This window comes from Perca flavescens, chromosome 14 (genome assembly GCF_004354835.1).
Source record: "Perca flavescens isolate YP-PL-M2 chromosome 14, PFLA_1.0, whole genome shotgun sequence".
NCBI lineage: Eukaryota > Metazoa > Chordata > Actinopteri > Perciformes > Percidae > Perca > Perca flavescens.
The window spans coordinates 4,258,320-4,283,319 of NC_041344.1; the positions used below are offsets into that span (position 1 = coordinate 4,258,320).

Genomic DNA, 25,000 nt, shown 5'->3' on the forward strand with positions numbered 1-25,000 from the left:
GACCCAGGAGCATGAACCTCGCCTGTAGATCTGACCCAGGAGCATGAACCTCGCCTGTAGATCTGACCCAGGAGCATGAACCTCGCCAGTAGATCTGACCCAGGAGCATGAACCTCGCCAGTAGATCTGACCCAGGAGCATGAACCTTGCCTGTAGACCTGACCCAGGAGCATGAACCACGCCAGTAGATCTGACCCAGGAGCATGAACCTCGCCTGTAGACCTGACCCAGGAGCATGAACCACGCCAGTAGGTCTGACCCAGGAGCATGAACCACGCCAGTAGGTCTGACCCAGGAGCATGAACCTCGCCAGTAGATCTGACCCAGGAGCATGAACCTCGCCAGTAGGTCTGACCCAGGAGCATGAACCACGCCAGTAGATCTGACCCAGGAGCATGAACCCGCCTTTAGATCTGACCCAGGAGCATGAACCATGGCCAGTAGGTGTGACCCAGGAGCATGTGTGGGGCCAGTAGGTCTGACCCAGGAGCATGAACCACGCCTGTCAGTTGACCCAGGGCATGAACCCGCCAGTAGATCTGACCCAGGGATGAACCAGGCCAGTAGGCCTGTTGAACAGGAGCATCTGCCCAGTGGACTCACCCTCAGTTTACCATGGTCTCACAGCTGTGTGTGGTTGTGTGTGTGGAAGGAGAGGTTTACACTGGGGCTTATTGTTCTTTACCCTCAGTTTGTAGCTCAGAAGTAGAAGACACCAGAAGTGGCGTTTCCCCCTCCAGGATGTCCAGGCGGCCGGCTCTGTTGAACAGCTGCATCTGCTCCAGGGCGGCCATGTTGGCTCTGGTCTCACAGCTGCTCCGCTCCGCTGAGGAAGGAGAGGTTTACACTGGGGCTTATTGTTCAGTTTGTTACTTTAGCATCTGCGTGAAAAGTAGTAGCTCAGAAGTAGAAGACACAGAAGCAGCTGAAGACACAGAAGACACAGAATCAGCTGAAGACACAGAAGCAGCTGAAGACACAGAAGACACAGAAGCAGCTGAAGACACAGAAGCAGCTGAAGACACAGAAGCAGCTGAAGACACAGAAGCAGCTGAAGACACAGAAGACACAGAAGCAGCTGAAGACACAGAAGCAGCTGAAGACACAGAAGCAGCTGAAGACAGAGAAGACACAGAAGCAGCTGAAGACACAGAAGACACAGAAGCAGCTGAAGACACAGAAGCAGCTGAAGACACAGAAGCAGAAGACACAGAAGACACAGAAGCAGCTGAAGACACAGAAGCAGCTGAAGACACAGAAGACACAGAAGCAGCTGAAGACACTGAAGCTGAATTGACACAGAAGACACAGAAGCAGAAGCTGAAGACACAGAGCTGAAGACAGAGAAGACACAGAAGCAGCTGAAGACACAGAAGACACAGAAGCAGCTGAAGACACAGAAGCAGCTGAAGACACAGAAGCAGCTGAAGACACAGAACTAGCGGCTTTCCTTTCGCTCCCTGTTTTGCACACTTTAACTTTCCATCCGCGGAGCCGCTCACGCTGCCGCCCGCGAAGGTTTGGCGGTTCAACTCCGCGGCTCAGAGGGGCGTCCCGTAAAGACGTACCGACCTGTTGTTCTAAAACCAACCCCGTTCGCCACGGCGTTCGGGTTCGGGGGAGTTCGGCGGCACCCGTTCGCGAGGACTCCGACGTTCTGGATACCCGAGACGCCGCTGAAGAAGTCGCGGTGGAACCCGTTCGCGGCGGCGGCGGCTGAGTTCGGGTGCTCCCCGTGATCATCGCTGCTCTCGGACGGCGAGGCGGACGAGCTTGGGTGAGCCGAGGCGCCGTTGGGTGCGCTTGTTTCCTCCGGGCCCGAGTTCTTCTTCTTCTTCTTGGTTTGCTTGATGACTCCGGTGCTCCACTTGGATTTTCTCGGCTGTTTGGGGCGTTTTTTCTTGCGAGCTGCAAAGAGAAGCGAGAGGAGGAGGGAGGGTGATGGAGGGGTGGGGGGTTAGAAACAGCGCTGAGTGAAGGACGGAGTGAAATCAAACCTCGTCTTCTCGCCACTTGATCCCGCTCGTCTTCTACTCTTGACTTTCGGCTTTTCATCTCCACTCTCGCCCTCGTTACTGCTGAAGCTGCGTCATCCTACGCTCTCTCTCTCTCCCTCTCTCTCTCCCTCCCTCACTCTCTCTCACTCTCTCTCTCGCTCTCTCTCTCCCTCCATCTCTCTCTCTCCCTTTCTCTCTCTCCCTCTCTCTCTCGCTCTCTCTCTCTCCATCTCTCTCTCTCGCTCTCTCTCCCTCCCTCTTTCTCTCTCTCCCTCTCTCTCTCCCTTCCTCTCTCTCTCCCTTCCTCTCTCTCTCCCTCTCTCTCTCTCCCTCTCACTCCCCCTCTCTCTCGCTCTCTCTCTCTCCATCTCTCTGTTATCCCCTTTAAAACCCTGTTGTCTCAGAACTGTGGCCTCCAAATGAAAAACAAAAATGTGACTTCTCGACTACGCTTTGAGTAGTCGTTGAGACTAGAAAAACACTATATAAGAACAGTACATTTACATTATAGGAGGAGGTCAGTTGACTCGGTGGTGGTGTTGTGTTTCTCACCACATAGGCGTCAGCAGTAAAAGAGATTATCGGAGAAAACTAATAACATCTGATCCTTGGCTGACTTACGTCCAGGGCTGTTTCTGGCCGAGCTGCAGGCCTCCTCCGAACTGCCCTCCGGCCCGCAGAGAGATGCTGAAAAACAACACGTACAAAACTCAGTTTGGAGTTAAAGGTCCCATGACATGGTGCTCTTTGGATGCTTTTATATAGACCTTAGTGGTCCCCTAATACTGTATCTGAAGTCTCTTTTATATAGACCTTAGTGGTCCCCTAATACTGTATCTGAAGTCTCTTTTATATAGACCTTAGTGGTCCTCTAATACTGTATCTGAAGTCTCTTTTATATAGACCTTAGTGGTCCCTAATACTGTATCTGAAGTCTCTTTTATATAGACCTTAGTGGTCCCCTAATACTGTATCTGAAGGCTCTTTTATATAGACCTTAGTGGTCCTCTAATACTGTATCTGAAGTCTCTTTTATATAGACCTTAGTGGTCCCTAATACTGTATCTGAAGTCTCTTTTATATAGACCTTAGTGGTCCTCTAATACTGTATCTGAAGTCTCTTTTATATAGACCTTAGTGGTCCCTAATACTATATCTGAAGTCTCTTTTATATAGACCTTAGTGGTCCCCTAATACTGTATCTGAAGGCTCTTTTATATAGACCTTAGTGGTCCTCTAATACTGTATCTGAAGTCTCTTTTATATAGACCTTAGTGGTCCTCTAATACTGTATCTGAAGTCTCTTTTATATAGACCTTAGTGGTCCTCTAATACTGTATCTGAAGTCTCTTTTATATAGACCTTAGTGGTCCTCTAATACTGGGACCTTTAAGAATAGAGAAGCTCTTTGCCACAGTTGGGTTAGATGTTAGAGACTGATTTGATTCAACAGTGTCCGTGTTGATGATGATCACTTCATCTGACAAACACACACACACACACGCACACGCACACACACACACACACACACACACACACACACAACAGACACGAGGGGACAGAAGAAGAAGAAGAAGTGTCACCTCTCTTGATGCGCGACTCCTTGACCTCCTCGCAGACTCTCTCAAAGTCTTTGTCCAGCTCGTCTCGGATGATGGCGCGCACCGTGTCCTTTAGGGCGCACGCACGGTGACGGATATTGCGGTCTGACACACACACACACACGCACGCGCACGCACAGACACACACACAGACACACACACAAACACACACAAGCGCGCGCACACACACATAAACATGCAGACACACAAATGCACACACAAACATATATACATATACACACACACACAGACACGCAGACACGTACACACACACAAGCAGACACACACACACGCAGACACGCGCACAGACACACACACGCGCGCAGACACACACACACACACAGACACACAAGCACACACATGCACCCATGCGCACACACACACACCAGACACACACACGCAGACACACACACGCGTGCACGCGCACACACACACACACACACACAGTTACACACAAAATAGTAAAATATATAAACTATTAAAACATGAATTCTTCAAACCTATTAACATTGAGGCATTTTTAACCCATGTAAAAATCATGCGTTTTATTAATTTGCACTGTCCCCTTTCATAAAGAAACTGAATTGAATTGACTGAGAATTGCAGCTGATTCATTGTCTGTTGATCAAATTGACGAAATTCATCAATTCGGCTCTAAAGCTCCAAATTTGTGCAAGTTGTGCAAGGACCTTCGTAGCTGGTCTCACCCATGGGGTCGCTGTCCGGGTTGTACTCGAGGGCGTTCTGCCAGATGAGGTCGGCGTCCGACATGAACTCGCCGACGGTGACGTACTTCTGCTCGTCGATGTTGGTCAGCAGCGTGGAGAAGTCCATGGGCTTCTTGATCACCAACATGTAGTCCGGGACCTGGACGGAGGAAAGGAAGAAGGGAAGGAAGGGAGGACGACTTAGACTTAGAAAACTTGAATGTACCCGAGAGGCCATTTGTCGTGTAGTACAGGCATACTGACACATAATCCACAACAAACACATTGAACCAGACATCTACAGCATTACTAACACATAACAGACACAGTAAATAGACTACAGTAAAAAGGAGTATGGTGCACTTCCCTAAAAGGCCTAATGTTATTAATAAATGAAACTACTGCACAGTATGTCACATATATTCCTCCTCCAGTCATACCCCTCCTCACATCTTATTCAATTGGGTTATTTGACTGAGTTTGTTTCTGACATTACGGTATGTATATCTACTCTGCAACTCATTAAGTTTAGTCTGTAGCTATGTCTGTGTGTGTGTCTGTAGCAATGTCTGTGTGTGCCTGAAGCTATGTCTGTGTGTGTGTCTGTAGCTATGTCTGTGTGTGTGTCTGTAGCTATGTCTGTGTGTGTCTGAAGCTATGTCTATGTGTGTCAATGTCTGTGTGTGTTTGTCTGTAGCTATGCCTGTGTGTATGTGTGTGTCTGGAGCTATGTCTGTGTGTGTCTGTGTGTGTAGCTATGTCTGTGTGTCTATAGCTATGTCTGTGTGTGTGTCTGTGTTTGTGTCTGTGTGTGTCTGTGTGTGTAGCTATGTCTGTGTGTGTCTATAGCTATGTCTGTGTGTGTGTCTGTGTTTGTGTCTGTGTGTGTCTGTAGCTATGTCTGTGTGTGTGTCTGTAGCAATGTCTGTGTGTGTTTGTGTGTGTCTGTAGCTATGTCTGTGTGTGTGTGTCTTTGTGTCTGTAGCTATGTCTGTATGTGTTTGTGTGTGTCTGTAGGTATGTCTGTTTGTGTGTTTGTAGCTATGTCTGTGTGTAGCTATGTCTGTTTGTAGCTATGCCTGTGTGTCTGTAGCTATGTCTGTGTGTGTTTGTGTGTGTCCATAGCTATGTCTGTGTTTGTGTCTGCAGCTATGTCTGTGTGTATTTATAGCTATGTCTGTGTGTGTCTGTGTTTGTGTCTGTAGCTATGTCTGTGTGTGTGTCTGTAGCGATGTCTGCGTGTGTCTGTGTCTTTGTGTCTGTAGCTATGTCTGTGTGTGTGTCTGTGTCTGTAGCTATGTCTGTGTGTGTGTCTGTTTGTGTCTGTAGTTATGTCTGTGTTTGTGTCTGTAGCTATGTCTGTGTGTGTGTCTGTAGCTATGTCTGCGTCTTTGTGTCTGTAGCTATGTCTGTGTGTATGTCTGTCTGTAGCTATGTCTGTGTGTGTGTCTGTTTGTGTCTGTAGCTATGTCTGTGTGTGTGTCTGTGTTTGTGTCTTTAGCTATGTCTGTGTGTGTGTCTATAGCTATGTCTGTGTGTGTCTGTGTTTGTGTCTGTAGCTATGTCTGTGTGTGTCTGTAGCTATGTCTGCGTGTGTCTGTGTCTTTGTGTCTGTAGCTATATCTGTCCGAACCCGGTCGGGCTCAGATCGGATCAGTTGCACTCCTGACCACCAGGCGGCGCCATTGACCAGTGAATGGCCGAGTGAACTCTATGGGAAGAACTAACTAAGCCGAGTGTTTTTAATTAAAATATGTCGTTAATCTGCACCTGATACATATTTTTTATTTCCAAGAAATTTCTGACCACATCTCTGGTAAACACAAGAGTGTTAAAATGGTGCTTTCACATGATTCTTAGTAGAAAAAAAACTCTGTTTCACAGATCTTTGGATTCAAATCAACTAATCGATAAATGCCTAAATAGTCCAAATTGCAGGGAATTTGCCTGGAAAGTGAGAATGCGGTATTTCAAAACACCCTTTGTAATATATGGCTACGACAAGAGGTCTAGCCCCCTGTGCTGGAGAGGGTGTTGAGTAATTGGGGATTTCTCACACATCTTCTGGGACTGCCCAAAAATACAAATATACTGGAAGGAGGTAATGAGAGTAATTGGGGAGATATTGGGGTTGAACATATTAGTTGAACCACAGAGATTCATTTTAGGGAAAATACATTTAAGATGGTTGGGAGAAAACCCACCCACCCTAGACCAGTGGTCCCAAAGAGTCAAAGCTGTCAACTGTATGGAAAGTATAACTAACTAAGTATAACAAAACTACAAATCAGGATGGTTCCTTATTTAGAGAGATGGTCGCCTGTCATACAGTATTCGGCAATGGAACACTATTCCATTGCCGAATACTGTATGACTTAGTTCTATGTTGAATTACAACCGGAGGCGTGTTAATTAGGAAGGCAACCTCTCACATCCTGTGTGTTCGTAGTAGCAGGTCGATTATTGGGTATATAAGTACATGTCAGTACTACCCGTTTCTGTACCATGTTGTGTGAGACGCCTTGTCAAGGGTCTTGTTTTAATAAATGTTCAAAGAAAAATCAACCAATCCAGTGGTTCCCAACCTTTTTTCCTCGGCGCCCCCCCTACTCATGTCTAAGGGCCGGGACACATCAGGCCGATTATCGGCCGTGGGACAGTCTGGCGAGGTCAGTGACTCGGGTCTGTTCGGTGTCAGTCTGGGGGGCTGTCGGCGTTCATTTTGGCCGACCGGACATGTTCGGGACTCACCCGGAAATGACGAGCGGAATGAGGTGACTAGAGTCTCTCAAATAGAGGTCGACCGATAGTGGATTTTACCGATACCGATAGCTAGGTTGGGCCGTATTTGCCGATAACCGATTAATCGACCAATAGTATTTAGACTTCATACTGGATAAAAACATGACACTCCAAGTAAAACAGTGCTGAACTTTATTATAAAAATAAAAAAAACCTGTATTGAACCATGAAAACATGTTAAATGAAATAAATAGATAGAAGTCAATAGTTTAATGACTTCAATATTTATATCGGTATGGATTTTGCCGATGACGATAGTTCCACCAATCAACTATCGGTGACGATTAATCAGCAAAACCGATTAATCGCTTTACCTCTACTCTCAAAATCTGATGAAAATCTGTTAAACTGACCTTTGTTGAGCTGAAATGAAGACAGATTCAGCAACTGCACACACACACAGAGACACACACACACACACACACACACACTCACACAGCCTATTTCTCACTTAAAATGTTTCCAGAAACACGTTTCAGTGAACTATTTTAGTCCAATATGAAATATCGTATTCTGAACGGCCGCCATGACAGTCTGGCTTTGAATTTCCGGAGAAAACAAACCCCATGTGACGCGTTCGTCCAATCAGCTGCCGGTTTTCATTTCTTGGGCGACAATACAGATTAGCTCCGCCTGATGTTATAGAGATGTATTACGTCTCGTCTCCTCTCGTCTTTTTGGTCTCTTCTGTGGCAGTTTTTTGGACCTCGGAGACGCGACTGATCATATCGACGGGGTTTTCTGTCAATTAGGGCTGCCACCTCTTAGTCGATTAGTCGACTAATCGGCCGTTTTGGTCTTAGTCGACTAAGATTTCTTTAGTAGATTAGTCATTTTTTACGCTTATTCATGCTTGATTACTCATTTCCAAGAAACTTCTGAGCACATTTATGGTAAACACAAGATTTAAAGTGGTGCTTTTGCAGGATTAATTGTGGAGAAACTCAGTTTTACAGATGGTTAATTAACTACATTTATATAGTTAATTATATAATTAATTAATATAGTGATGCCGTGGCAGCAGGAAAAAACGAGGATACAACAAAATATATAGTTTTCATACAGACTTTTGTATATATTTTATATTCTAGTGTATTATCATAATTTGTTTAACCCATTCAAACCGGATCACACATCTGTGTGTATTTACCTTTAAGACCTGATCACGCATCTGCGTCATTTTGAGCGGTGTCGTCTTTTTCAAGGCACATGGCCAATTATATGTACTGTGATTGGCTGAAATATTCTTGGGGTGAGTGACAGAGATGCATAGGGATTTTGTTATGATTTCTTAGACGCTTTTATTCAAAGTTCAATCCAAATAATACAAGAAACAAAATTAACATAAATTCATATGTAATTGTTATGTAAAGAAGAAGTAACCCTCTGTTTTGTTTTGGGTTTTTTTCTATAACTTTGTATCAGTGATGTTCACTTGTCACTTTGGTACCTCAAAAGTATGAAATAATGAAATAAAAACGGATCTGTACTGATTTTCAAAATATTCTTGATATTTTTGTTGTCTATAGATTTTTTTTTTAAATGCATTTGAAGATTATGGCCAAGCAAGTCAGTCAAGTTGAAAGCCAAAGAAGTAAGCTCTCAAATGCTTTTTATTCCATGTTTTTATCTGCTATAGAGCCTGAGAAATTAAGATTTTAGTAGGCTTTGACAAATTTTGACAAATATTTCTGGAAACCCTTAGGTTTTGGGAGGGGGTTACAGAAAAGTACTTAGGCAAAGAAGGCCTTTTTTAGCAGGCGTTTTAGGCCTAAATGGGCAAATATAATTTTTTTACCTCTACCTCAAACCAGATAAAGACTCGCGCCCCCCCCTGTGATATTTGCCCCAGGTTGGGAACCACTGAACTAATCAATCGGTCGGCAAAATCGTGCGAGCGTTGGTCGACTGAGAATTCTTTAATTCGAGGCTTGTTTCCTGCAGGTTTAGTAAATAACCCCTCACCTCCTCGATGTCGACCGGTTTGGTGAAGGCCTTGAAGCGGCGGTCCAGACTCAGGCGCTCGGTTACGTTGCGCAGGAAGAGGCGGAGCTCCCGCAGGACGTCCTCCTCCTGCTCCTCCAGATGGAGGCGGTCATGCTCGGGCAGCTGGCGGGGGGGAGGCAGGGGAGCCAGGGGAAGGATCTCCATGGCCTGAGTCACTGAGAGGTGGACCACGCCCCCCAAAGAAAATAATACATATCAGTTAGGGGTGCTCGATTATGGAAAAAATATATAATCACGATTATTTCGGTCAATATTGAAATCACGATAATTTAAACATGATTACTCGTTGACTTCTGGAAAGGTGTTGCAATTATTGAACTTAAAAAACAGTGGAAAAAGTTACATAAATCAACAGTACAAAATAACAAACACCTTTGCCTTTAAACTTTTCCTTTTTAAACTTTATTTTTTCCTTCAGAACACAAGACAAAATAAGAGTTTACTTGCAAAACGTAATGAGCTGAATAATTGTTTTTCTCGATTCTTCTGTTTTTGTGATCATGGGGAGCCGAAATCATGATCTCGATTACATTTCGATTAATTGCACAGCCCTAATGTCAGTCCTTCCAGAAAAATGAGAATGAAAAAGAGTTTTGATTATTGATTATGCGGCACGTTTTCTTAAAAAAGTGCGATGGAATATTCGGGATATTTATGAAATTTTATGCAATGAAATTGCGGGAACTTTCAAATATTGCGGTTTGATGAAACAGAGAAAAAAAAGTGCTTTTCGATGAAGTTCACATCCCGTATTTACGTCATTCCATAACATTCCCATGGCAACAGAGGGAAATGGCTGCTCTCGTGTGAAGTAAACGCAACATTTTTCAACTTTCTGCTAAGATATACAGTATGTGACTTTATTGCAACGAAAATGCGGAGATTATGAAATCATGCAAGTAGTGTTAATTTCGTCAGACGAGGCGAGACTAAATATGTTCGTCAACGACCTTTTTTTTTTCCATGACTAAGACGAGACGATGACGAGACTTCGCCAATGTCCAAAAACGCTGACTAAGACTAAATGAACAAGCATTATTGTTGACGAAAAAAGACAAGACTAAAATGTTTTGCATAAAATAAAAACTAAGATAAAATCTCTCTTCATTTTCGTCTACAATTGTCTCCACTTTTTTATCATGAGATAGAATATTCAGCTGTTACCGAGACCCGGTGCTACGGCAACGACAGGTGCCCTAACGACCGGTATCTACCGGACCGAATAGCCTGCGCTTCTCTCTGATGCTCCTAAACGCACGTTAGAGTCAACGGAAACATTGTTGCACGGGGCGCTAGTTAACACTACACCTTGGCAGCAGGTAACGTTAGCATACCGTTAGCTAGTTAACACTACACTTGGCAGCAGGTAACGTTAGCATACCGTTAGCTAGTTAACACTACACTTGGCAGCAGGTAACGTTATCATACCGTTAGCTAGTTAACACTACACTTGGCAGCAGGTAACGTTAGCATACCGTTAGCTAGTTAACACTACACTTGGCAGCAGGTAACGTTAGCATACCGTTAGCTAGTTAACACTACACTTGGCAGCAGGTAACGTTATCATACCGTTAGATAGTTAACACTACACTTGGCAGCAGGTAACGTTAGCATACCGTTAGCTAGTTAACACTACACTTGGCAGCAGGTAACGTTAGCATACCATTAGCTAGCAGCTGGATTTAACACAGTTAAAACGCTGACAGCTAAACGGTGTAAAGGTTTGTCTCTATTTCCAACACGAGACGTACGACAGTCTGCATCTGTCGTTGTCTGAAAAACAACACGTTGCGTTCACTTGAAATACGCCTCGCCAGTTTTGTGATGCATTTATTTTATTGTAAAATATCCTTTCCCCATGCAGTGGTTGTTTTTGTCAGTTACTGGTGAAATAAGGAAGAGGCTCAATATTTATATAACTTTAGAAGCATTTATTTATTTTTATAACTATTTGACTGAAATGGTTTTCAGAAATAATTTCTTTAAAAAAAGACTAAAATGTTTTGACTAAAATGGCGAGACTTTTAGTCGACTAAAACTTGACTAACAAAAAATGTTGGCACAAGACTAAGACTAAATTAAAAATAGGTGACAAAATTAACACTACATGCAAGCCCCGCATATTTTGCGCGGAAATCGGCAATTTATGCGGCGAAAGTGCAGAGTATTTGAAAAAATGCGCACCCCCCGCATAAATATCCAGACTTTGGCTGATTATGCATTGAATTATTCGATCGCATAATCACGTTTTTCTGGAGGGACTGATATACAACAGCATTTATTTCATGTTTTAGCCTTTACACTTCATGTCGTGGTTTTAGTCCTCTGAAGGGGGATTTCACACCTGCCTCGTTCTGGTCCGGACTCTCAGACTTTATACAGGTTGATCTGAATCAAAGTTACAGGTGTAAACAATCCCTTGGGAGCAAAACAGCCCGAAATTTTGGTTTAGACGAAAGAGAACAACGAGACGGAGTCACATACGTGCTCTTTTGGTGGAGGGCGGAGGCTCTGCCGCCTGGTTCAGGATGAGGTCCCGGAAGAAGTCGGTCCTCTCCAGCCGCATGGGAACGCCGACGGTGTAGAACTCGCCGTACTCCTCCCGGAAGAGAAGCTGAATCTGAGGAGGGAACGAGAGGTAGACATCAGCTCGAAATAAAAGGTTTAACCCTCCTGTTGTCCTCTGGGTCAAATCTGACCCGTTTACAAAAACGTTCTCTATCAGAACTACGACGAAAGAACGTTGAAAAAAGTGACAAATGTTGGAAAAAGCTACAAAAACGCTGAAATAAAGTGACCAAAAAAATCGGAAAAAGTCACCAAAAAACATTGCCAAAGGTGACAAAAACATAATTTAGAAAAACGCCAAAAAAAGTGACAGAATGTTTTGAATAACATCGACAAAAACATCGAAAAAAAAGTAGAGAAAGAACAAAATGTTGAAATTTCGACCCAGAAAAACACAAAGTTGCACGGTCGACGGGAAGACGACACAAAGAGAGAACAGTTTGAAAGAAAAACCGAAAAAATTGGGAAAAAGTCACAAAAAAAAAACATCGCCAAAGGTGACAAAAACTTGTTTAAAAAAAAAAGTCACAAAAGAAATTGAAAAGAAGTGAAAAAAAAACATCGAAAAAAGTGACAAAAAATTGTTCAAACATTAAATTTCTTTGGAGTGTCCTTTTTAAGACAACGTTGACATTAAATAAGATGCCATTATGTCAAGTTGTCATGACAAAGACATCCCAAACTAATGTAATGTCAACTTGTCATGACCAAGACAACTTCTGGCAATGTCACTTTGGTTAATGTCAACTCGTCATAATCAAGACAACTTGTCATGACAAAAACCAAATGACACATAATGACAGAAGTCATAAACGTTCATGACTTGTTTATAAAGTTTATGAAACGTTCATGACAGTGTCATGTCATAGTTATGTCGATACCTTCAAGTAAAGTGTTACCGACCCTTTTTAGTTACTTTAATAAAAGTATAAATATATAAATAAAAGTACACATTTTATGCCCCTTCAATTGTGATATTCATAGCCAGGCTCAAAACTCACCTTTTTACATTTGGCCTTCCCGGCATTTTAATTGTCTTATCCTGCTATGTTTGTAATTAAGTGTTTGTCTTTCAATGTCGTTTTAGTCTAAATCACTGATTTGTAAGTGTGTTTTATTTTTATTTTATCACCCTGTGGCTAACCAGTCCCCTCCAGAAAAACGCGATTATGCGATCGCATAATTTAACGTATAATCAGCAAAAGTCTGCATATTTATGCGGGAGGGGAGCTGCACTTTCGCCGCATAAATTGACGATTTCCGCGCTAAATATGCGGTGCTTGCCTGATTTCATAATCCCCGCATTTTCGTTGCAAAAAAGTCCCATAATATATCTTAGCATGTTGCCATGGGAACGTTATGAAGTGATGTTATGAAGTGACGTAATTACGCGACGTGAACTTCATCGAAAAGCAGCGTGTTGGTGGTTGAATCTGACATTTACTTTGAGTCTCTTAAGTTGGTAACCAATAAGAAAGCTATCTTAATATCTGATATTATCTGAAATTTCTTTGTGTAAGTGCTCCTGTTGTCTATATTATTATTATTATTATTATTATTATTATTATTATTATATATATATATATAAAATATTATTACGTGAATATTATAACGATTTTTGAAAGTCTGTCTCTTTTATTTCCCTCGGTTTAGACTATTACTTTTATTTTTACTTTCATATTATATTATGTGTATATTTTTTTGTATCTTATTTGTTTACGTATTGCGATGACTGAATATCTGTAAACAATTTTTTGAAATAAAGTTAAAAAAAAAAGAAGAAAAAAAAGCAGGGTGTTTTCATCAAACCGCAGTTTAAAAAAAAAAAAAAACATCGCCAAAGGCGACAAAAACTTGTTTTAAAAAAAAGTCACAAAAGAAATTGAAAAGAAGTGAAAAAAAAAACATTGAAAAAAGTGAAAAAAAAATGGTTAAAACATTACATTTCTTTGGAGTGTCCTTATTAAGACAACTTGACATTAAATAAATAAAAAAACTCCACATTTTTCTGGAAGTACTGAGCTAATTCGCTTTTTTAAAAATGTGCTATAGAAATAAACTTCACTTACTTACAAAACTACCTTAAAAAGTAAAAGGACACAAATAACTACTCAATCACAGTAACGTGAGTAATTGTAATTTGTTACCCCCCATTCAAAATGAAGGGGAAAGACCCCGTGGGGGGGGTGGTGTTCGGTCCAGCTGCTCACCTCTGGGTCCAGCTGTTGTCGGGGGACACTGCAGGTGGCGAGGAGGAGGATGGGGGAGAGGGAGGGGATGCTGCCCAGCAGGCTGAGGAAGGAGGCCCTCAGCGAGGACCCGGCAGTGTCCCACCACTGCTGGATGTGGGGCATGTAGAGGATGCTGGGAGATGTCCGTTTGGCCTCGCAGAACACCTGAGGGAGGGGGACAACAACATTTTATTCACCTTTATTTTTTACTAGGGCTCGAGCACCACAACTCGCCACTTTTAAATCAAAACTCAAAACAATTCTCTTTTCCAAACATTATGGACAATTACTATAATAATAATAATAATAAATTGAATTTATATAGCGCTTTTCATGGACTCAAAGTCGCTTTACAGGGCAGGGTAGATTAAAAACATAACAAAACAAGTAGAACAAAACAAAACAAAACAAGTAGAACAAAACAAGATTCAGATGAAAAATGGAGGGGGGGGGGGGGGGCTATGGGTAGGCAGAGTTGAAGAGATGGGTCTTGAGGCGGGACTGGAAGATGGTGAGGGACTCAGAGGTGCGGATCTCTTGGGGGAGGGAGTACCAGAGCCTGGGAGCTGCTCTGGAGAATGCTCTGTCCCCAAAACTGCGGAGTTTGGACTTTTGGATGGAGAGGAGACCGGCTGAGGTGGATCTGAGGGACCGTGAGGGTTGGTAGGGGGAGAGGAGGTCAGTAAGGTATGAGGGGGCCAGATGGTGGAGAGCTTTGTAGGTGAGGACCAGGATTTTGTAGGTGATCCGTTGGGAGATAGGAAGCCAGTGGAGTTGTTTTAGGACTGGAGTGATGTGGTGCCAGGATTTGGAGCGGGTAATGAGGCGGGCGGCTGAGTTCTGGACCAGTTGGAGTCGGTTGATGTTGGTAGAGCTGATGCCGAGGAGAAGTGAGTTGCAGTAGTCCAGTCGGGAGGAGATGAAGGCGTGAATGAGTCTTTCAGCAGCGGGGGGTGTGAGAGAGGGTCTGATTTTGGCGATGTTGCGGAGGTGAAAGATGACTATCTCTATCTTCTGTTTTTACCCTTGTACCACTTTTTAAATTTGTTTTTATGTCTGTGTGTGTGTGTGCGTACAGCTGCAATGATTTTGGATGTATTTTGTATTTTAATCCTAATTTTTTACTTAATTCCCTGTTGTACAGTGTTCTGAGACCATGTCGTGTGGTGATATTGCACTAAATTTGAATTGAATTGAATTGAAGAACTTCTTAGTCGACTAACACTCATTTAATTGTACCGACTAATTATTAACTAACTGATGAGTTGATTTAATCGACAGATCTGTAAATCTGAGTCGCGCCAAAAGCACCACTTTAATTCTTGTGTTTACCAGAGATGTGCTCGTACGTTTCTTGGAAAATAAGTCATTCAGCGTGAAAAAAAAGCATCAAACATGACTAATGGACTAAAGAAATCTAAGTTTACTAAACACCAAAACGACCGATTAGTCGACTAATCCACTAAGAGGGAGCAGCCCTATTTTTTTTTTTACAAGCAAGTCATTAACAACACTGCATATTTCCTCCTTTTTGCTACTTTTTTATGGCTTTATTTTGAAATTACGCTTGATTTGTGTTATCATTTTAGTGTCTTTAGATGCATTGCCGTACATGTTTCTGTTACTGACATTTAATTCACCTTTATTTTTTCCAGACAAGTCATTAACAACACTGCATATTTCCTCCTTTTTGCTACTTTTTTATCGCTTTATTTTGAAATTACGCTTGATTTGTGTTATCATTTTAGTGTCTTTAGATGCATTACCGTACATGTTTCTGTTACTGACATACATTTCAAGTGCTGCTTGAAAACGTACAGCGAGAGAAGAGCACAGTTACAGAACCACAAAGACTTTTCTTTCTCTAAAAATACATATGTTTATGTTTTATGTTGTTGGTGTTCTGTGGTTGAAAAGATTACAACACACCTAACACATTGTCTAAAATAAGATGTGTGCAGTTGCCTGTCATCACCACTAGATGTCCCTAAAGGACAGCTGAGCTGTCTGCTGCAATGCAATCTCATCGAGTCTAGGGGAGCATTGAATCTAATTTTTATTTCAAGATATTTTTTTGGGGGGCTTTTTTTCCCCTTTTATTTTATAGTGACAGTGGATAGACAGGAAAGGTGGGAGAGAGATGGGGGATGACACGCAGCAAAGGGCCGCAGGTCGGACTCGAACCCGGGCCGCTGCAAAGGACTTACTGGGTGAGCTAGAGGTCGCCCCGAACCGAATTTGACATGTGACATGAGTGCAGGTCTCCACCATTTAAATTTAAATTTGACTCTACTTGGATTATGCAACTTCACTCTAATCACGAGATCCCCCAGCGGGTACTAAATCAACAAAAGAAAAACAGGAAGTCACACAATGTGTATTGTTAAAGCTCCCATATTCTGCTCATTTTCAGGTTCATAATTTGTATTTAGAGGTTATATCAGAAGAGGTTTACATGGTTTAATTATCAAAAAAACACCATATTTTTGTGGTACTGCACATTGCTGCAGCTCCTCTTTTCACCCTGTGTTCAGCTCTCTGTTTTAGCTACAGAGTGAGACCTCTTTTCATCTTCTTCTTCTGTACTATCTTTGATTGCACTCGCACATGCTCAGTAGCTCAGATGTAGATCATGTCAGCTAGCTCCATAGACGGTAAAAGAAAGGCTGTTTCTCCAACTTCAGTCAGTTCCAAGGCAGGATCAGCTGGGAGACTTCTTCTAAACCAGGGAGCACATGGAAGTAGTTCTTTTGGTAGATTAAGGTGAACTTGGTGTGTGTTCTAGCAGTGCTTTGCTATTGAGAACGAGGTAGCATGCATGCTAACGGTTGCGGTTAGCCACCTCGTCTCGGCTAGTGACGTAGAAAGCTGTGCAGATTTTGACCAGCTCACCAGGAGACTGAAGGAAGGACACATTCAGGAACCGGATCTCACTCAGAACACCATACAACAGGTTTGTTGTATGGTGTTTCCAGGCAAAGCAGAATACGAAAAGATGTTTATATGTCGTTTAGACACAAATACATTTAATAAATGACATGTTGATGTTTGAAAGTCTCGAGGTTTTGATATAAATGCAGATATAAATGTAATAAAAAAAAAAAAAATGAATACAGAAGGAAATATTCTGGAGCCTATTCTGCCGTCAATACTGCCGACGTTGTCTTTGCTGTAATCAGATCAGTATATATTTATGTTTATGGGAAACATACATCAGACAGCGTCAGACACGTTTCTGGTGTTTAAAGACGTAGAAAACGCCACGCAGCAGAAACGCCACGCTCACGCCACGCTCACTATCCCAGAATGCATCTGTGGTGCAGCCAGACCTCACTGCTCAGTCCTGTGGAGATTAAAAGCCTAAGAGTCAGTTGGACAGTCACCTGGGCGCAGGCTTCCTCCGGCGAGGTGCTGCTGGCTCCGAACAGCACGGCCGAGTCCAGACTGTGGGCCGGGAAGCGCTCCAGAGCGTGCAGGACGGCGGGGGCCAGATGGGAGGTTTGACCGGCACCGGGACGCCCCGCCAGGAGCATCCTGGGACGGTGGGACGTCGGGTGTTTGACGGCACTCCTGCAGGATAAGGGAGGAGAGCGGTGAGACGCGTGTGACACATGGAGGCCTGTAACAACCGTTACATAGTTGTCATAGTTGTTCCTTTGGTTTTTTTTAACGTAAAAACATCCGACAAATTAGCCTTTCGCCAAGCCCCGCCCCCCTTAGTTACTGTTGCTACGTCCGACAAACAAATGGTCAAACACGACCAGCGCGACAGATTGCCATGACGGGAAGAGGTCATGGCAATCACTGACACGTGTGTGTCGGTGACCTTTTTTGGAGCAATACCTCCGCGATATCCTCTAGATCGAGGAAAAGGGGGTTACAGTATGCAGTGGAGGGATGTATTCAAATGTTCGACTTTGTTGTAAACTGACGAAAAATAAAGTTGGGGAGCTCAAAGACCCAACACAACAGCAGCTAATGTAGCTAGCGTTAGCTAACATGTTAACTAATGTTGGCTGAAGCTAAAGGGCTCGTTAAACTTAGCTTAGAGAGTAGGTTAACATTCTGGCGACGATATCCATGGTAATCATAACTTTGGTCCAATTTGTGTTCTCGCCTCTAGTTAGTAGATCTAGACAACACGGTAACTAGTTAGCTGTTAGCGTTAGCTACCTTTGAGCAGACGATGCTTCCTAATGTTCACATTTAACTGGGAGTCCACACTGTTTTATCCGCTCACGTTGGCCCTCATTTATGAAACGTTTTCTCTTGAACGTGAACGATTTATTTTGTACCATTGACAGAGTTATTTCGGCTTGTTTTTCCAGCCCCTCTGCTGTCAGGAGACAGGGTCCAGCACGGGGGGCGGAGGACACGCGCTCTCCCTCAGCTGTTGCCTCGTTCCGACGAACACGAGTAAAATAAAAGACACTGCATAAACTCAGCTACTGTGTGTTTATTTAAATATAGGTACAACTACATGTAGGCCTAAGAGATTGCAATATAAGCCTGTATATTACTATTAGGACTATAGAATACATGTGTCAGGGATGTAGGCTATAAACTTCAGTCTTCAGGCTGCCAGATAGTACACACGTTAGTGCAAATGAATCCTCCAGACAATCTCTCGGGGTATCTAGTGTCCGATTTACAAACGCCGTGGGCGCACCGCTTCACCATCTTGCTTGGAGTCAGTGTTTGTCGGACCTCTGCTCACATAGTAACGGTTGCTATGGTCAATTGCGTTCGCTAAACCCACCAGACTCCATGTAAATAAACAGTGATTTAAGCATCGTAAAAAACACTTCTTTCAAAGTCGACAGAAACAAAATAAAACTATGAAAAGCAGTTTTGGGTCTTTCCCGATGGGAAAATTGAAATTATTTTAGCCCAAATGAGCTAGTTGGAGAAAAAAACAAATCTAATTTTAATAGAATTTTCTTTGCAAAATGTGCACGTTAGGGCAGCAAAGTGTCTGATGTTGACGACTCACCTGGCGAAGTGCAGGAAGTGTCCGCTCGTGGAGGTGGAGGGGGCGGAGATGCTGGATGTGATGGAGGCATCGTCTCCCCCGTACAGGTCGTCGTCAAGGATACCAGAGGTCAGATCTGACGCGCGGAAAAACAACAGTTAGAAAAGACGTGAGCTCATTTCATCGGGAGCGTCTCCAAAAAAAACATCGATTCATGTACGTATCGGGAGTTGTTAATTTTGTATTTTTGAATTTTAATGATTCACTTGAATATGTTTTTGTGTATATGTTAAAGGGGGGTCTTTTCCTAAAAAAAAAAAAAAAAAAAAAAAAAAAAAAGGGATATTTTACAATAAAAAATTAAAAAAAGACAATTTGACATAATTCTGGACCGATATTATCATCATATCTGGGTCTGAAACGATGGAAAAGCTAGAGCAGATAATATATAACGCTCAAAAAACGTAAAGAGTAAACTTACAGCTAAAGTCCAACTACAGTCATTAGATCTGAGCAAAGTCTTTCAGTGAATTTGATGTTTTTTTGCCGTTTTTGGTGCTCTCTAACCCTAACCCTAACCCTAACCCCGACATAATGCAACCCCCCGTTGGCTGCAGCTCACATTGTAATTTAGGGGGTGTTGTTCAGACAGACCTGCCCCCACTGCTAAATAAAATCCTAAAGGAAACACATTACATTAAATGTCATCTAGCTTTTATCCAAAGCGACTTACAAGTGCTTTATATCAGAGGTTGCATGCCTCTGGAGCAACTAGGGGTTGGTGATGGCGCGGTGGATATGTCACATGCCTTTGGTGTGGGAGCTCTGGGTTCGATTCCCACTGCTCCAGAGGCGTGTTACCCAAGGGGGGGTTAGCTTCGCTTCAGAACTCGAACCTCCTCCGGCGCCATTTTGTTGCTACCTGGCCATCACCTCCCGTTAGCATCCCATTGACTCCCATTCATTTTGGCGTCACTTTGACAGAGAATAACTTTACATCTGAAGCGTTTAAAGACTCTATTTGTCTGTTGTTTATTTCTAAAGAAAGACGACAATGTATAAAAGGCTCCATTACCTTGTAGCTCACGTTATGGCTCCGTAGCAGAACGCTTTTATAAAAATAGGCTAACGATTGGGTCATAACCACGAGACTTACTGTCACACAGTAGAGGAATTACCGTATAGTACAGGAGAAGCTCACAGGCAGTTTGGACTTCCATTATCTGTTTAGGTTTAATTACTAATGTTAACTAGCATGTTAGTGATCAGTACTTAGCCTGTGTCTATGTTATCTCCTTACATATACCTACACTCTCCGTCTCTGTGAGATTGGGAATGATTGAGATTTCTCTCGGCACAGCTACCAGAAGACTTCACACTTTCAGACACGTTGCTCACGTCACATCTACGTCTTCGAGCTCAGTTGGAGGCTGCGCAGTAAAGCAAGAGATCACCGGAAAAGTGACTTCTAATATCCTTCACTGGTCTCCGTCCAGAGCAACGGAGTCTATTGGTCCATTATATATACTGTCTATGGTGTTACCTCTGACTTATATAGCAATTGGAAGTCGCTTTGGATAAAAGCGTCAGCTAAATGACATGTAATGTAATGTAATGTAATTGTCTTGCTCAGTGACACATTGATTGGTTGATGTATCACAGCGGGAATCGAACCAGGGTCTCCCACACCACCACCAAAGGTATGGGCCAGTATCCACTGCACCATCACCACCCACCTAAACACCTATAACCCTGGTATTGGTGAAAGAAGCGAATCGGGACAAAAAAGTACACCTTCCTCACCCGGCTCCCTCTTCCTCTTCGTGCCCTGCTCGGCGTGCGGGAACAGCCTCTGCAGAGCCTGCAGGACGTCCCGCAGGGCGCCGCCCAGCAGCGGCTGCACCACGGGCGACAGCGGCTCGGCCGGCGAGGCGGCGCAGCGCCGCGAGGCCGGAGACATCTTCCTCGTGGCCGCCACGAAGTCCTGGCCGCCCACGGCGATGGAGGAGACGTCCAGGAGCAGCTTCTGGGAGGTGGCGTAGATCTGCGGGTAGCGGCGCCGCAGGGCGCACAGAGCCGCCTCGGTGCACACCGCCCGGATGTCGGCGCCGCAGTAACCTGGGAGACGGGAAGGGGAGCGAAAATCTCTTAGCTGCTCCCTCTAGAGGCCTGGAGGGATCGACCGATAGGTTCGTTTATGTCCCGCAGAGGACGGAAGGAAGGAAGGAAAGAAGAGGAGGGAGGGAGGGAGGAAGGAAGGAAGGAAGGAAGGAAGGAAGGAAGGAAGGAAAGAAGAGGAGGGAGGGAGGAAGGAAGGAAGGAAGGAAGGAAGGAAAGAAGAGGAGGGAGGGAAGGAAGGAAGGAAGGAAGGAAGGAAGGAAGGAAGGAAGGAAGGAAGGAAGGAAGGAAGAGAAGGAAGGAAGGAAAGAAGAGGAGGGTGGGAGGGAGGGAAGGAAGGAAGGAAGGAAGGAAGGAAGGAAGGAAGGAAAGAAGAGGAGGGAGGGAAGGAAGGAAGGAAGGAAGGAAGGAAGGAAGGAAGGAAGGAAGGAAGGAAGGAAGGAAAGAGGAGGGAGGGAGGGGGAGGGAAGGAAGGAAGGAAGGAAGGAAGGAAGGAAAGAAGAGGAGGGAGGGAAGGAAGGAAGGAAGGAAGGAAGGAAGGAAGGAAGGAAGAGAAGGAAGGAAGGAAAGAAGAGGAGGGTGGGAAGGAAGAGAAGGGAGGGAAGGTAGGAAGAGAAGAGAAGGGAGGGAAGAAGGAAGGAAGAGAAGAAAGGAAGGAAAGAAGAAGAGGGAGGGAAGAAGGAAGGAACTTTTTTCACTTTTTTCAGCGTTCTTTTGTCATCGTTGTGATACAGAAAGTTTTGGTAAACGGGTCCGATTTGACCCGAGAACAACAGAAGGGTTAATAAACCTGAAGATGTGAGTTTGCTGTTTGTTGTGTATGATTTTTTACCCACTAATAGACAGTACATCTACAATATCGGAGGATCCTATCCTTCTCTTTTCATCTGTTGCTATGGAGACAGTCTTTCTTACCGACACATTTCTCGGCCAGCTCTTCCAGAAAATCCTCCGACGGACGAGGTCTCCACTGCCTGGTGTGGATTTTCAGAATCTCTTTACGAGACTGAAACACAAGCGGAAAGAAAACAGATCGCTCGTTTAGACACCGTGTACATTTTGCGCCAAAATGACAATAAAATTAAAATAGAAAAAAGGAACAAAATAACTTATAACTTAACTTCTGAGAGTTACATTTCGTGTCTAATTTTCTGCATTCAAGGGTAACTACTGTTTCTTTACAACCTGGACCCTATGTTCCTGTGTTTCTGTGTCTGAGTGGCTGATGGGAACAACTATCTCTGACATTGGTCCAGCATGGAATGGAATGGAATGGAAATGGATTTATTTGAAACAGGGACAATGCACAAATAAACATTAAACTTGTTAAACAAGAGAATATGTCTTAGACAGGTTATAGCAACAATTGCTAATTTCCACAATTTTTTGTCACCTTTGGTCACTTTTTTAGGTTTTTTTTTTGTCACTTTCAGGTTTTTTTGGTTACTTTTTCAGTTTATTTTCGGTACATTTTTCCATTTCTTTTTGTCACTTTCAGGTTTTTTTGGTCACTTTTTCTGTTTATTTTTGGTACATTTTTCCATTTCTTTTTGTCACTTTTCAGTTTTTTTTGGTCACTTTTTCAGTTTATTTTTGGTCACTTTTTCAGTTTATTTTTGCTACATTTTTCCATTTCTTTTTGTCACTTTTTCAGGGTTTTTTTGGTCACTTTTTCAGGGTTTCTTCACTTCCTTCCTTCCCTCCCTCCTCTTCTTTCCTTCCTTTCTTCCTTCCCTCCCTCCTCTTCTTTCCTTCCCTCTCTTCTCTTCCTTCCTTCCCTCCCTCCTCTTCTTTCCTTCCTTTCTTTCTTCCCTCCTTCCCTCCCTCCTCTTCTTTTTCATCTTTTTTGGTCATTTTTTCAGTTTATTTTTGGTACATTTTTCAATTTTTTTGTCACTTTTCAGTTTTTTTGGTCACTTTTTCAGGGGTTTTTTTGGTCACTTTTTCAGGGTTTTTTGGTAAATTTTCCCATTTCTTTTGGTCACTTTTTTTGTTGTCACATTTTCAGTTTTTTTTTTGTCACTTTTTCAGTTTCTTTTGGTCACTTTTTACAAAAAAATCGTGTTTTTAAATTGTTTTCTTGCATTTTTGTATCGTTTTCCAACATTTGTCTTGTTAAAGAGTAAGATCCTTTTTTTAAACGTAAAAACATCCGCAAAATTGCGTTCGCTAAACCCACCAGACTCCATGTAAATAAACGTAAAACACACTTCATTCAAAGTCGACAGAAACAAAATAAAAACTATGAAAAGCCGTACGAAATAAAACACACAGTTTACCGATTTACATGTGGCAATGTGTTGGCTCTATACACGCTAAAAGGGCTGTTTTTATAAATGGAGTCTGGTGGGTTTAGCGCTAGCGACTTCAGAGCTGTTTCTGGTTAAACCGAAAGGTCTTAAAGAGGTTTTAAAAGGTCTATCTCTGTAGGGATCCTTTCCATAATGTTGTCAGACACTTAGAATATTAATCTGAGCCTGTCAGCGGCAAAAACTGCAACTTTTAGTGGACCAAATTGACGATGCACAGCACTGCGCATTGCAGCCTGAAGCGTTCATGCTTAATACTGGATACCATCAGTCACTTAGACACAAAAATATAGGAAAAAAGGGTCCAGGCTGGAAAAAAAAAAGGTAGTTTACCCTTTAAGTTAAGACATTTTGTTCATGTACGCTGGATTTGGGATGGATCTAAAACAAGCCGAAATGATAACAAGCAATACTGAATGTTTAGATGAATGTACAGTATATACAGTACAGGCCAAAAGTTTGGACCCACCTTCTCATTCAATACGTTTCCTTTTTATTTTCATGACTATTTACATTGTAGATTCTCACTGAAGGCATCAAAACTATGAATGAACACATATGGAATTATGTACTTAACAAAAAAGTGTGAAATAACTGAAAACATGTCTTATATTTTAGATTCTTCAAAGTAGCCACCCTTTGCTTTTTTTGATAACTCTGCAAACCCTTGGTGTTCTCTCAATGAGCTTCATGAGGTAGTCACCTGAAATGGTTTTACATTCACAGGTGTGCCTTGTCAGGGTTAATTAGTGGAATTATTTCCCTTATTAATAAAAAAGCAAAGGGTTGCTACTTTGAAGAATCTAAAATATAAGACATGTTTTCAGTTATTTTACACTTTTTTGTTAAGTACATAATTCCATATGTGTTCATTCATAGTTTTGATACCTTCAGTGAGAATCTACAATGTAAATAGTCATGAAAATAAAAAGGAAACTCATTTGAATGAGAAGGTGTGTCCAAACTTTTGGCCTGTACTGTATATGCAGCCCCGTTGCAACGTGCAGATATTATGAGGAATATGTGGAATCACCTCTCTGTCGGGCAGCCCGAAGAGGAACTCCCTGTCGAAGCGCCCGGGCCTTCGCAGTGCCGGGTCGATGGAGTCCAGGCGGTTGGTCGCCCCGATGACGACGACTTCGCCGCGGCTGTCCAAGCCGTCCATCAGAGCCAGGAGCGTCGAGACAATGGAGCTGCAGGACGGACGTCAGCCACAAAAAGAACAATGAAAGCTATAGGGCTGTCCTCGACGGAAGTTAGCTGATTTATGGTGCGTTCTTTTTGTCTTGTAATCGCGACTAGTAGCTCGAGTGTGACGTCACATCTGTGTCAGAAAACGAATAACCGCGGGGGGTTGTTGTTGCGTTCTTTTAGTCACACAATACTACGAGTCGGAGAAAAGATGGATTTTTGTAACATTTTTAGTAACATTTAGGATTCTATTCACCCAGTTATTGACATGTTACACAAATATATTTCACAGTTTGACACATGGAAATTAGGTTTTGATTAACGTTAATGTTAGGCTACTGCTCTGCTTTCTGCTCAAGACTCGGCTTAAAGCCGTTGTTGTCATATAGCAACCGAGCGTCTCTAGCCAATTTCAGCTGCACAAGCTCCAAAATAACTAATCAGGCGATATTTAACTCCTAATAAGACTGTAGAGACATGTCTATAGGTAGCAGTAT

At 43.0% G+C, this 25,000-nt stretch overlaps 1 protein-coding gene across 1 annotated transcript in view; it reads right to left on the minus strand.

Moving 5' to 3' along the window:
* Positions 1 to 407: 407 nt before the first annotated feature.
* LOC114568522 (ATPase family AAA domain-containing protein 2) overlaps positions 408 to 25,000 on the minus strand; it is a 48,762-nt gene continuing 24,169 nt past the window's right edge. Inside the window, exons 14-27 of the mRNA XM_028598137.1 lie at positions 24,346 to 24,505; positions 21,919 to 22,009; positions 20,689 to 21,003; positions 18,907 to 19,021; positions 17,297 to 17,483; positions 13,893 to 14,078; positions 11,599 to 11,734; positions 9,073 to 9,269; positions 4,306 to 4,465; positions 3,581 to 3,703; positions 2,619 to 2,684; positions 1,573 to 1,908; positions 686 to 826; positions 408 to 586 (exon numbers count right to left, since the gene is read on the minus strand). Of these exons, the coding sequence (XP_028453938.1) occupies positions 408 to 586; positions 686 to 826; positions 1,573 to 1,908; positions 2,619 to 2,684; positions 3,581 to 3,703; positions 4,306 to 4,465; positions 9,073 to 9,269; positions 11,599 to 11,734; positions 13,893 to 14,078; positions 17,297 to 17,483; positions 18,907 to 19,021; positions 20,689 to 21,003; positions 21,919 to 22,009; positions 24,346 to 24,505 (2,392 nt within the window). The remainder of the gene's footprint in view (positions 587 to 685; positions 827 to 1,572; positions 1,909 to 2,618; positions 2,685 to 3,580; positions 3,704 to 4,305; positions 4,466 to 9,072; positions 9,270 to 11,598; positions 11,735 to 13,892; positions 14,079 to 17,296; positions 17,484 to 18,906; positions 19,022 to 20,688; positions 21,004 to 21,918; positions 22,010 to 24,345; positions 24,506 to 25,000) is intronic.